The sequence below is a fragment of the Diceros bicornis genome, chromosome 34 (assembly GCF_020826845.1).
Source record: "Diceros bicornis minor isolate mBicDic1 chromosome 34, mDicBic1.mat.cur, whole genome shotgun sequence".
Classification (NCBI taxonomy): Eukaryota; Metazoa; Chordata; class Mammalia; order Perissodactyla; family Rhinocerotidae; genus Diceros; species Diceros bicornis.
In genome coordinates, this window is record NC_080773.1 from 25340295 (window position 1) to 25354078 (window position 13784).

Below are 13784 nucleotides of genomic sequence, written 5' to 3' on the forward strand. Positions count from 1 at the left end.
CGCCTCGGCCCAGGTCTAGCTCACGCCAGAGCCCATGAACCGCACCATCGCTGTCTACCCCAGTTGGCTCACTGCGTCCTCCCTCCTTCTGTCTCTCCTTTCCCACTCTTCCTTAATCATCAGGCTGGTGCTGTCTAAGAGGCTGGGCTAAGGGACAAGGAGGTGACGAAGTTCCCTAGAAGCCATCCTTGCCCTCAAGAAGCTTCAGCTGGAGTGGGGCCGGAACCAGGGCTTACAGACTCAAGGCCAAGGGTGACCTGGGCCCAGCCTAAGAGAGGGAAATGCGGGACGGCAGAGATCTCAGGGGAAAGGGGGTCCTTTCCAGCTATGGGGAGGGGGTTTGGGGGCATCGTCGAGGGGCATCCCGGAGCTGTGGCACCCCTCAGGCACAACAGTATGTGTCTCACAGAGGTACCCCCGTGGCTGGACGATGACACGTACGTGCCTGGCACTCAGACGCAGGGACAGCTGGCAATTTCAATACGATTGGCTGCACTGCTCCACAGACTGTGAAGGGCTTTTCTCTTCCACTCTTCTAGCTGGCCCTCCTGCCTATAGTGCGGGGAGTCAGCTGGGCAATTCCCACTATAGAGGGGAGCCAAAAGAGGCCCAGAAAGGGCAGTGGGCTTGGCCAAGGGCCCCCACAGAGCCTGGCTGTAAACCCGGGGCTCCAGAGTCTGTGACCTAGCGAGACCCCTGCTTGATGCAAACCCAATATATGGAAGTCCCTACATGCGCCAGATGCAAAGTTGAGGCTGACAGGCAGGTGGGAGCCTCTGGGTGCCAAAAGACAGGTGACATTGAGCTCGGAACAAGAATGCTCTCTGGGATTCATCATAACCAGAATAACACATATACAGTGCTGGCTATTTTCCTGAGCATCGTTCTACTCATTTAACTCTCCCAACCACGCCCTGTGAGGTCGGTATTATTACGATCTCCACTTTGCAGGTGGGGAAACTGAGGCAGGAGGTCATGATGTCACGCGAACAAGGTCAGACAACTAGCTGCCGGCAGAGGCAGGAGACCAGCCCACATGGTCTGGCTGCGCTTTGCCACCTCCCTAAGCCTTGCCGGGAACCCTGGGCACCCCATGCCCCCTCTCACTGCCAGGAATCCCAGGAGCCTGGCGCTTCCTGCTCAGGTTTTCAGATTTCTGGCCTCTGAGTCTTTGCCTCTGCCATGCCTTCGTGTGGCATGCCTGTCTCTGCCCCAACCTTTTTGTCGTGGGCACAGTTTGAAAGGCACTTTATAAAATGATAGCGATTCCCCCCGACAGGTACCAGCTGTCAGTCTCCCCACAATTAGAGGGCATGTCTGGGACGGCCCAGCTCAGCAGTTCTCAACCGTGGGCGGTTCTGCCCCCAGCGGGCACCTAGCAATGTCTGGAGACGGTTTTGGCTGCCACGAATGGGGGAGGGCAGGAGTGGGACTGGCATCCAGTGGGCAGAGCCAGGCATGCTGCTAAACACCATACAGTGCACGGGACGGCCCCGCAACGAAGAATCGTCCACTCAAATGCCAAGGGTGTGAGGCCAAGAAACCCCTGCCTAATTTATAAGAGGGTCCCTCCTTATCTGTGGTTTTGCCTTCCACGGTTTCAGTTACCTGCAGCCAACCGCAGTCTGAAAATATTAAATGGAAAATTCCAGAAACAAACAATTCCTAAGTTTTCAATTGTGTGCTGTCCTGAGTGGCACAATGAAATCTCACGCTGCCCCGCTCCGTCCTGCCTGGGATGTGAATCATCTCTTTGTCTAGTGGATCCACATTGTACACGTTACCTGCCCATTAGTCACTTAGCAGCCGTCTGGGTTATCAGATCGACTGTCCGGTATTGCAGTGCTTGTGTTCAAAGCGCTCTTATTTTACTTACTGATGGCCCCAAAGTGTAAGATGCTGGCAATTCAGATATGCCAAAGAGAAGCCATAAAGTGCTTCCTTTAAATGAAAAGGTGAAAGTTCTCGACTTAATAAGGAAAGAAAAAAATTACATGCTGAAGTTGCTAAGATCTATGGTGACTTTTGTTACAACATATTGTTATAATTGTTCTATTTTATTATTAGTTGTTGTGAATCTCTTACTGTGCCTAATTTATAAATTAAACTTTATCACAGGTATATATGTATAGAATAAAACATAGGATATATAGGGTTTGGTACTATCCGCGGTTTCAGGCACCCACTGGGAGTCTTGGAACGTATCCCCCATGGATAAGGGGGGGCTACTCTACATAAAACAAGCTCTAGGGGATCCCTGGGAGGCCCCTCAAAAAGGGAGGCGGCCATTTTCCCAGAGCAGCTGACACCGAGGAACAGAGACAGGCTCAGGGCTGCCGTCGGGAGAGACACGCCAGGCGCGTTAAGGGGCTGCAGGCAGAGAGAACCAACGGGGGCTTTGCAGATGTGATTAAATTAAGGATCCTGAGATGCGGGGATTGTTCTAGATAATCCAGGGGGCCCTAGCATAATCACAAGGGTCCTCATAAAGAGAGAGGCAGAGGGCGATTTGACTACAGGAGAGAAGGCGATGTGACGATGGAAGCGGAGACTGAGGTGATGTGCTCTGAAGCTGGAGGAAGGGGCCACCAGCCAAGGGATGCAGGCGGCTCTAGGAGCTGGAGAAGGCGGGAAACCGATTCTCCCCTGGAGCCTCCAGAAGGAACCAGCCCTGCCGACACCCTAGCCCCGTGAAACTGATTTCGGATTTCTGGCCTTCACAACTGTGAGAGAATAAATGTGTGCTGTCTTAAGCCACTAAATCTGTGGTAACTTGTTACAGCGGCCACAGGAAATGGACACAAGCCCCAAACCTCAGACCACAAGGGCATCGATGTAGAGGGCAGGCCTGGACTTGAACCCGAGCTGCTTCTCGCAAGCAACTCTCCGAGCACACCGCAGCGAGCAGCTGCAGGGATCTGTGTGCTTCTCCCAGATTGTTCCAGGGAGACCAGGAAGGATGACATTGTAATTCAGTATTTGCCAAAGGAAAAGAGAGTGCCGACTCGGAGGGTTGTTATGGGAATAAGATGAGTTATAGATGGAAAGAACTTGAGGTAGGCACAGAGTGGGCTAAAGCACCAGCCGCTGTCACAAAAGTCACAATTCTGGTTGCTGCTGTTTCACTCTTACTGTTTTAAACACAAGACAAATTCTACCACACCATGACTGTGCAAACTGGCAGAAGGCGAGGGCCACTTGCCCTGGGTGACGCCGCCCTGAGGGACATCCAGATGCAGCTCCCCTCCCCCACTGTGTCCCACACCCAGCCCCTGGGCCCGGCAGCTGGCAGGTGTCTGCTGAGGAATGAATGACTCTGGAAGGCTGGGGCTGGGAGGAGTTTGTTATTTCCCCCGAGACACAAAGGGTGAAGACACAGTGCCCAGAGTATGTCCTTCCTGCACTTTCATTGTGGGTTCCCAGTGTGAGGACCCGTGTGGTTTCTTCCTTTCAGATGCTTCCCGCCCTGTCTGTCTTGCTTCCCTGCCTTCTCGGTCTCTCCCCACCCTTCTCTCTCCCCAACCTCTTCCCTGCTGTTGGTTTTTGCCTCTCCCTTTCTCCTCCCTCTGTCCTTCCCTTCCTCTCGTTCCTTCTCATCCTGATTCCTTCCTTCCCTCTCCCCCTCCCTCTCTCTTTCATTCTCTCTCCCTCTCTTGTGGTGTAATGGTTGAGAAGCCAGACCAGCCGGGTTCAAACCCCAGCTCTGCCACTTCCAGGCTGTGTGACACTGGGCCACTGGCTTGCCCTCTCTGTGCCCCAGTTCTCCCTCATAACGTGGCTGGGGGCAGTAAGTGGGTTAATACACAGAGAGCCTGGAAGAGGGCCGGGCACAGAGTGGGTGCTCCCCAGTGTTCCTTCCTGCTCTCCTCCCTCCTCCACCTCTCCTCCTCCCTGTCCTTCTGTCCTGCCATTATTAACACTACCTACCTCTGCCTCAGAGGATCCATTTACAGTTTTCCAAGCTCTTTGCCTCCAGCCCCTCAGGATTCAGGACCAACAGCCCCAGAAGGCAGGCGGGGCGGGGCACCATCTCTCACTTTTCCAGTGGGGCCATCGAGGCAGAGGCTCACTCAGTGTGTGCAGCCAAGCCACGACAGACGCAGGGTGGAGTCTGTCTCCAACGCGGGCTGCCCTGCCCTGCTGCTCAGGCTCTATGGCAGAGATGGCCAACCGGAGGCCTGAGGCCCAAACTGCCTGCACGTCTATCTGGCCGGCCAGCACTTCCAAATCAAAGATTTCCTATCAGAATCCAGATTTCCGGCTTTTCCTGAAAACCTGGAAGATCTCTGGAGCCAGATCTGTGGCATTGTGAACATCTCTGGGACTCATTTTCCTCATCTACAAAATGGGGATAATGACAGCGCCGATGTCACAGGGCTGTTGTGAGAATGATCTGAATTAAGTGTAAAGCAAACATGTCACGTAGAAACTTGTACAAATGTTCACAGTAGCTTATGCATCACAGCCAGAAGTGGAAACAATCCAATGTCTGCCGACTCATAAATGGACAAACCAAATGTGACCCATACACTCTCTGGAATATTATTCAGCCATGAAACAGAATGAAATACTGACACATGCACAGCATGGATGGACCTTGAAAACACCACGCCAAGGGAAAGAGCCCAAACACAAGAGGCCACATACCGTGTCACTCCATTTACCTGAAATGTCCAGAACAGGCAAATCCACAGAGACAGAAAGTAGATTAGCGGTTGCCTGGGGCTGGGGAGAGGGGGAACACCAGTGACTGCTAATGGGTACAGGGTTTCCTTTTGGGGTGATGGAAATGTTCTGGAATTAGGGGTGATGGTTGCATAACATCATAGTGAATATGCTAAAATCCACTGAATTGTAGACTTTAAAATGGTGAATTTGATGTTATATGAATTTTATCTCAATTATCTCAACTTGCAATTAAAAAATTGCAAAAATCCCCCCAAAATCACATAGAGCGCTTAGAACAGGGCCTGGCCTTGAGTAAGCACTCAATAAATGTTAGGTTGATTAATCCTAATACGTCCATTTCGGTTATTATTTTCTTCATTGTAACAAGGTGTCGGACTCCATTTTCTGATGTTTTGACTACTGACAGCTTGTAAGCCCGGCCCTGCCTCTTCCCTATCCCGCCCCACATCTGGCAAGCTGATAAGAAAGCCCGGGGACTCCCTCCTTTGGTGCTGGTGAGAGACTCAAACCACATGAAGCCCTGGCCCATGTGTGGGAACCCTTACCCCGGCCCCATCCCTTAACCACAAGAAAAACCTAGGCCAGGGGCCTTTCCTTGCTCCCTCAGGGCATTTCAGACCTGCTCTCCTCACAGACCTCAATTATGCAAGCCATAAACCCTTCATATCGTTTGGTGTGTGTGACATCATCAGTCTCAAAGGTCAAACCAAATTTTTTTGGGGGGGTGTCCATCCTGTCTCTGCAGGGTACACAGAACAATCATCATTGTCCTTATTTGGCCACACTGGGCCTGCACTCCCACATGATAACAGTAGGGGGAGCTGAAGAAGAGTGCTCTCTTTACAGAGGGCACGTGCTCTCCAACTCGCCGCAGTCCCCACCACTCCCAACTGCCTCACTCCCAGCCTCCTGCACTCATTTACTCTACCTGCCCGGCCCCTGTAGGTGAGCAGGTTTGCAGTCCCTAGTCTAAGAATAAAGCTGCCTAGAGGCAGGTCTGCAGTTGGGATATGACTTCCATTTCCCCTCTCAGAAAGGGGTTCCCCTCCCCTTGCCCTGGCTCCAAGACGGCCCAGCCCAGCCCAGCACCTGCCCACCTTGGCCAGAGCGTACCTTCATAGAGAATGCCCTGGTCGTTCCTGGTCTGGAGGGACCTCAGCTTCCAGTGCCGCCCACTCTTGTCCATCAGCACCGTCCCCGTGGGCAGGGCCTCAAGCGAGATGGTCACCCGGCTCCGCTTCAGCGTCTGAGGGCTTCGCCTGGCCGTCTGCGGGCTGCTTTTGGGGGTTGGGGGTTTGCTCCAGGACCCTGCAGGAGGATGGTCAGAATAAAGACAAAGTGGCATCCGGGAGAGAAAGTTGGATGGGTACTGAGAAAACACTCAGAATACTGGTCATTTATTCAGTAGTTCATTCAATAAACGCTTCCTGGGACCTTTCACGGGTCAGGTCCTTGTGTGACAAAGCTGGGGACCCAGACATAAGTCAGACTTGGGCTCTTCTCTCGGGAGCCCCTAATTTGGTGGGGAGTCTGACCTGGACACAGCGAGTCAGAAATGAGTCTGAGACAGGGCAGTACAGAGGGATATGAGGAGACTGACTGTGCCTGGAGAAGTCAGAGGAGGCTTCGTGGAGGAGGGGACATTTAAGTTGGGTCTTGTTGGATGAGTAGGAGTTTGCCGGGGGGGTGGGAAGACATTCCAGACATTCAACCAAAAGCATCCTGAAACAGGACCTGACCTTGTGCTGAGTGAAGAGGGCCTAGAAATTTGTTAGACTGTAGCCCTGCCCTCGAGGGTCTCCCAGACTGGCAAGACAATGGGGCAGCATGGTGAGAGGTTGACATAGGAAAAGATATTACCTACTCTATTCCTCCCACCCACCATCCACCTAAGGCACAGAATGGCAAGAGGCAGTGGGGCCTGGAGGATAACAAGGGACAGAGGAGACACCAAGGGCTGTGACTTCAGATCCGAGGGCCAGGTGGGATGGAGACGGGCACACTATCCTCAAGTCTCCCATGCTCACTGGCTGGCCCGGGGCACACACAGATGACTCTACCTGGTCCCTGAAGGACTCTCAGTCCAGCAAGTGAGGCAGAAAGGGACACGGGACCTGGAAGACACACGTGCTCAAATGATGGCAGCATTGGCACTGTGGGCACCCAGACAAAGAGGACGAAGAGAGGCTCTGGAGGGAGATGAGGTGGCCTTGCTGTAGCCAATGGCACCCAGGAAAGGCTTCCCAGAGACCTGACCCTCTGATTGTTGGAAAACTGACAGCGTGCCAGGCAAAGCAGGGAGGTGAGAGTGTCCTGGGCAGAGGGAACAGACTTAGCAAAGACCGGAAGCTGAAAACCCTAAAAAGTATTGCCAAAAAGTGAGTTTTCTGTGCACAAGGTTGTGGTGGGAGCTAAAACAGGAACCAGACCATACAGAGCCTCAGACGCCAGGCTGAAGAACTCCGACTGTGGGGTGATGGGAACAGTAAGGGGCTGGGAGTAGAGAGGGGTGGGATCAGCTCTGGTTGTGTAGAGATGGACGGGAAGGGGAGCCTGGAGGTGGGGAGGATGCTGGGATGAGGGTCTAGGCAGGGGTAGGTGATGCTTGAGCAGGGGAATGATGCCTGAAACATGGTCAGATGGCCCGCCTTTTCCTTATCTAGAGTCAGTCCACAGTGATCCCAACTCTCACCTTTGGGTCTCTTGCAGGGACTCAAGGTATCTTCAGACCCAGAACTGTCACCATCTGAGAAGATGGATGATGGTGGAGAGGTGACAGAGCTGGACCATTTCACTTTCTTGGGAGAGATTTCAGAACTGGCGTCCCTCTCTCTCTTTGAGCCTAGAGAAAGGAAGACCGAATGTAGACTAGAGTTACAAAGGCCATTTCTAGGAACCATTAAACCAGAAACCCTGAGGTCATATTCAACCACTCTCTTCCCTTTGACCCTCACAGCCAAGTCTTGCTTCTTCTATCACCCAAAATATCTAAGCAAACTATTCCTTCGTTTTAGTTATTCTTTCCTCCTTGGGCCTCTCTTTTACATCTTCTATCACCTTATCACTCTGTGCTCTCTTCTAGGTAATTTCTTCAGATCTATCTCCCAGTTCCCTATTCTCTCTTCAGCTGTGTCTAGCCTGCAGCTTAGACCATCCAGTGAGCTTCTGATTGCCATGATGATATATATATCTATTTTTTTTTTTTTTTGGTGAGGAAAATTAACCCTGCACTAAAATCTGTTGCCAATCCTCCTCTTTTTGCTGAGGAAGATTGGCCCTGGGCTAACATCTGTGCCCATCTTCCTCTACTTTATATGTGTGATGCCTGCCACAGTATGGCTTGATAAGTGGTGTGTAGGTCCACACCCGGGATCCAAACCTGTGAACTCCAGGCCGCCGAAGTGGAGTGCATGAACTCAACCACTACGCCACTAGACCAGCCCCTATGTTTTATCATTAGAGGTTTTACTTGGTTCCTTTTCAAATCTGCCTGATGAATTCTAACTAACTTTTGTTCCTTCATTATTTTTTCAATTTCTTCTTTTATTTCTTTAAACATATGAAGTGTGCTGTGCAGATACTATGAAACGCATGCACGCACCTCACCCCTCCTCCAGGGGCAAGTTCAGAGCCCTGGTTCTTACCTCGGAGGGATGATGCAAGAGGTCTAACAAAGATCTGGGACCCTTCATGCTCCTCTGCAGACAAAGGTTTTCCACAGTAGGGGCAGAATTTGAATGTTGTTTCAATACGTTTACCACAGTCTGGACAGAAGGTTATCATGCTAGAAAACATAAGTGGGGGGAAGGAAATAGTAAGCTGAAAGAAAAACTTAATTCACTGCCGATGAGTAGTCATCCGAGTTCCCCATGGCGACAAGATTCCAAAAGGGAGAAAAGTTATCACACCCGGAACACACTCTCTTTGGAAGTGGATACTTCTAAATTGAGTTCCACCCACTGTGGCCAGCCTGTAGCCACCTGTTTCTCCCTAATGGCCCAGGGCAGGTACAAATGCAGTAAAACTGGAGACCTCATGAAAGATACAAGAATTCCCTGAGGTCAAGGAAAGTTACGCAGGAGAACTGCTCCACTTACAGAAGCACTGAGGGTCTTCAACTGTGCTTGCGACGTTCATTTCTTGAACCACATGACGGGGATGGGAGAGACAGTTAATGCTCGCCAAATATCCACATGCTCCCCTACACTTCCCAGGGTCCTTTGCAGTTAGATTGGGGTCATGTGACTATTTCTGGCCAATGGGGTGTGAGTGGAAGTCACTTCCTGGCTGAGGCCGTTAAGAGCCAGAGTACCTCCTCTGTCTAACCCTCCTTTGCAGAGACGGCCCTGGATGCCACATATGCCAGATGGCAGAGCTACAGGATGAAGGAGGGCTGCCTGGTCCACATCGTAATCTCATGATCGGCAAATAAACTTATGTTGTATTAAGCCAGCAAGATTTCCAGGTTTATTTGTTACTACAGCACAGCCAATTCTATCCTAATTTAGTGAGAAAATGGGTATTCCCTACATTATCCTCTAAGCCTTGTGTATCTCTGAAATAACTCCTAATACAGTCATGTGTCACTTACCATTGGGGATACATTCGGAGAAAACCGTCATTACGCGATTTCGTCATCGTGTGAACACCATAGAGTGCAGTTACACAAACCTACACGGTATAGACTACTACACACCTAGGCTATATGGTACTAATCTTATGAGACCACAGTTGCATATGCAGTCTGCTATTGACCGAAACGTTGTTACGTGGCACATGACTGTACTTTAAAAAGTCAAAACCAAAATCACACATAGAGCCTACGACAAATGTATCCATTCACTCGGGCTGCCATAACTAAATACGACAGACTTGGGGGCTTAAACAACAGGAATTTATTTTCTCACAATTTTGGAGGTTAGAAGTCCAAGATGAGCAAGTGTGGTCTCTTCTGAGGCCTCTCTCCTTGGTTTGCAGATGGCCGCCTTCTCACTGTGTCCTCACAAGGTCATCCCTCTGTGTTCTAACCTCTTCTTACAGGACACCAGTCATATTGGATTAGGGCCTGTCTTAGTCTGTTTCGGCTGCTATAATAAAATATCACAGACTGGGTGGCTCACAAACAACAGAAACTTATTTCTTTCAGTTCTGGAGCCTGAGAAGACCATGATCAAGGTGCCAGCATGGTTGAGTTTGAAGGCCCTCTTCCTGGGTGCCGACTGACAACTTCTCACTGTATCCTCACGTGGTGGAAGGGGCTACAGAGCTCTCTGGGGTCTCTTTTATAAGAATACTAATCCCATTCATGAGGGCTCTACCCCATTCATGACCTAACCACCTCCCACAGGTCCCACCTCCTAACACCATCACACTGGGCATTAGCATTCCAACATATGAATTTTGGGGGGACACAAACATTGAGACCATAGCAGGTCCACCCTAACGACCCCATTTTAACTCAATTACCTCTTTAAAGGCCCTATCTCCAAATAAAGTCACATTCTTAGGTACCCGGGGTTAGGGTTTCCGCATATGAATTTTTGTGGAACACAATTCAGCCCATAAGAGCAGGATTAAACTAGTTAATAAGTGAAGAAGAGAAAATCAACAAGGATGACAGCGCGACAGGCACTTCCAACAATTATATTTTAAATAGCAAAAGAAAAAAAACAGACTTATTTTATTTGTCCTTATTCTAAGACTTAGTGTACAGTACCAATTATAAGCTGGAATATTAAAATAGAAGTCAAAATAAACCTGTGCTCATGACTTCAGTTCACCTTGCAAGAGAAAGTTCTTTCCTTTTTACTTTTATTTACTTTTGACAAATAAAAACTGTATATATTTAACGTGTACACGTGACATTTTGATATATATACATCAAAATGATATTTTGTGAAATGATTACCACAATCAAACTAATTAACATATCCATCACCTCCCATAGTTACTTTTTATTTCTCTGATGAGAACACTTGAGATCTACTCTCTTAGCAAATTTCAAGTATACGATACATTATTATTTACTATAGTCGCCATGCTATAGATTAGGTCTCCAGAACTTATTCATCCTATAACTGAAAGTTTGCACCCTTTGATCAATATCTCCTCCTTCCCCCCACAACCTCTGGTAACCACTTTTCTACTCTCTGTTATTATGAATTTGATTTTCTTTTTTCCATTCCACATATAAGTGAGATCATGCGACATCTGCCTTTTTGTGCCTGGCTAAGTCTAATCAACTCTTTTCCTTTATTGACTGTGAAGGTTGGTCTCTGTTGCAATTACAAAACAGTAGAGTCCTTAAAAATCACAGGCTGTGGTCCCAGGCTGCCTGGATTTGAATTCCAGATCTGCTACGTGCTGGGCATGTTCCTTGACTTCGCTGTGCCTCAGTTTGCCCAGCAGGAAACTAGGGCTTCCAATAGCACCTATCTGACACAGCAGTTGCTGAGGCCTAAATGAATACATTTATGTCAAGTGCTGAGAACAGGGCCGGCCCACGGAAAGCCCCTTATATTAGTGGTTGTTATTACCATATCACACCCTGTATCCCACTTACTATATTCCATTTGTTCATATTTCTATTCTTCCCTTTCCTCTTTCCATATTGTAAGTTCTTTTTTTTTTTTTTTGTGAGGGAGGTCAGCCCTGAGCTAACATCCGTCCTAATCCTCCTCTTTTTGCTGAGGAAGACTGGCTCTGAGCTAATATCTATTGCCAATCCTCCTCCTTTTTTTTTTTTTCCCCAAAGCCCCAGCAGATAGCTGTAGGTCACAGATGCACATCCCTCTAGTTGCTGCACGTGGGACGCGGCCTCAACATGGCCGGAGACGCGGTGCATCGGTGCGCGCCCGGGATCCGAACCCCAAGCCGCCAGTAGCGGAGCGCGCGCACTTAACCACCAAGCCACCGGGCCGGCCCCATATCGTAAGTTCTGAGCCTCTCAGGCCTTTCCGTTTCCTCTTGGTGCTGCCTTAGGGAATTCTAGGGCTTGTCCTTGAAAAACACTAGCTGTCTAAACAGCTAGCGAAAGCAATTTCAGCCAGAGGAGAAAAGGGCTCCTCTTTCCCTGCGCAAGAGCAGAAACCACACTGTGCCACACAACCGCCCTTCTCATACGTCACACAAAGGAGCTGTGTACCACAGCTAACTGCAAAGACTGGTGCCAAGAAGTCTGTAATTTGATTGGTCATATCACTTAGCAATTTGTTGTCCTGGCAATCACATTTCAACCGCCATCTCTATCTTCTCAAAGGTATAAATGCTGGTGAGCATGTTTGTTAAGCTAGAGGAGTCACTTCCAAGTCCCTCTTCAGGCCGGGACAAACGTGAAGCCCTTGTATCGACGTTGAAGCCACACGATCAAAATTGCCTAGAGGATGGCTGCCTTGGAGAGTTGTTCCACACTCTGCATCAGCGAGAAACTTGTGCCCATGTTAACCAACTGAGATCCGGGGCTTGTTGTTTTTACTGGAATAGTCTAGCCTAGTCTGACGAACACACTAAGACTTTGCTAGGTTACTTATGTAAATGACAAGTTTGAAAAGCCATGGCGGTTTTAAATGGCTTTGCTTTAAGTGGAATTTCCCAGGTGCCAAGTGCCCTTACATAAAGACGGCCTCCAGGATGGGGCAAGCGCCTAACCCAGTGACCCTGCCATGCCCACCATAATGTTCCTCCTGGGAGGGAAGTCTGAGAGCAGCAACACAGAGGGAATGGAGCGGGAGCAGGCTGCTGGTGGGGAGTAGGACTTAATGGGCATGTGGCCGAGGGGATGGTACCTTTATGGGGTCATGTGCTGGCCCTCAGATTCACTGGGCTGCAAACTCCATCTTAACAGTGTGCTGTAAGTGAATAAAAGTTGGAGAGGCTGACTCAGATTCACTTTAGGTGCCCAAGTGAAAGATAATGGTTAATGTTTATTGAGCATGGCTACGGAGCCAGCATGTGCTAAGCTCATTCATTCATTCAATAACTATTCACTGAACTTTTTTTTTTTTAAATTTTATTTATTTCTCCAAAGCCCCAGTAGATAGTCGTATGTCATAGTTGCACATCCTTCTAGCTGCTGTATGTGGGACGTGGCCTCAGCATGGCCGGAGAAGCCGTGCGTCAGTGCGCGACCGGGATCCGAACCCGGGCAGCCAGCAGCAGAGCACTCGCACGTAACCACTAAGCCACGGGGCCGGCCCTCACTGAACTCCTAATATGTGCCAACCACTGGGGATCCAGCAGCAAAGGAAACAACACCGCTCTTGACCTGAGGCTGCTCCCATTCTAACCCGGGAAGACAAGATAGTAAGCAAATGAGCAAATAACTGTGTAATAGGTCAGATGGAGATAGTGCTATAGTAAACCTCAATAAATATGGATGGAAGAAGGGAGTCTCGGGCGCTGAAGCCATCTGTCCAAGGTCACACAGCTAGTCCAGGACTTAAACCCAAGGCTCCAACACTCAGGCCAGGCTTTCTCATTCATTCATCCATTTATTTTGTTTATTCAACAAAAATCTGCTGAACAGCTGCTATGTGCTAAGTATCGTGTCCCTCCCGGAAGGTCCTGAGACACAACACAGCAAAAGAGCCAAAGGCTGGACTCCACCTTGGCGCAGGAGGGACAGTTGTCTAGGTGACCGTGACCCGCCGCGGCCCCGCCCTCCGCAGAACCACGGATGACGTAGCCAAGGCGGGGCGTCTGTCAAACGCCCCATTGGCTCCGCCTTCTCGGTCGTAGCCACGCCCACCACCACCACCAAACCTAAGGGGCTTGGGACCGCAAGGGCCGGCGGGTTATCCTGGGGACCAGAGGCTTCTCCCATCCCACCCTCTGCTCCCGGGGACTCCGCCTCCCACAAAGGGTCGTGCTGACGTCACAGGCACCACGGCCGAACCGGGGGTAGGGAATCAGGAGACCTCCCCCTGCTCCATCTCGCTCTCCCCTCACCTCTGAACTTGGTGAGTGGGGTGGAAACACAGGTTTCCGCTGCCACCCCCTGGGATCCTCCGCGGGGACTGGCACTCACCTTCTCAGTTGCCCCGCGGAAACTTCCGCTGGAGGGAAGGCGCTGCGCGCGCATCCTCTGCCCTGAGGCA

At 50.1% G+C, this 13784-nt stretch overlaps 1 protein-coding gene across 6 annotated transcripts in view; it reads right to left on the minus strand.

The window, feature by feature from the left end:
- VRK3 (VRK serine/threonine kinase 3) overlaps positions 1-13775 on the minus strand; it is a 38329-nt gene extending 24554 nt beyond the window's left edge. For 2 of the 6 annotated variants that reach the window (XM_058529925.1, XM_058529931.1), the window contains exons 1-5: positions 13715-13775; positions 12474-12536; positions 8334-8473; positions 7382-7531; positions 5803-5997 (exon numbers count right to left, since the gene is read on the minus strand). In XM_058529925.1, coding sequence (XP_058385908.1) covers positions 5803-5997; positions 7382-7531; positions 8334-8472 — 484 coding nt within the window. In that variant the 5' untranslated portion in view covers position 8473; positions 12474-12536; positions 13715-13775. The other 4 variants (XM_058529927.1, XM_058529926.1, XM_058529929.1 and 1 more) reach the window with 4 other exon arrangements.
- Between the last annotated feature and the right edge of the window lie 9 nt (positions 13776-13784).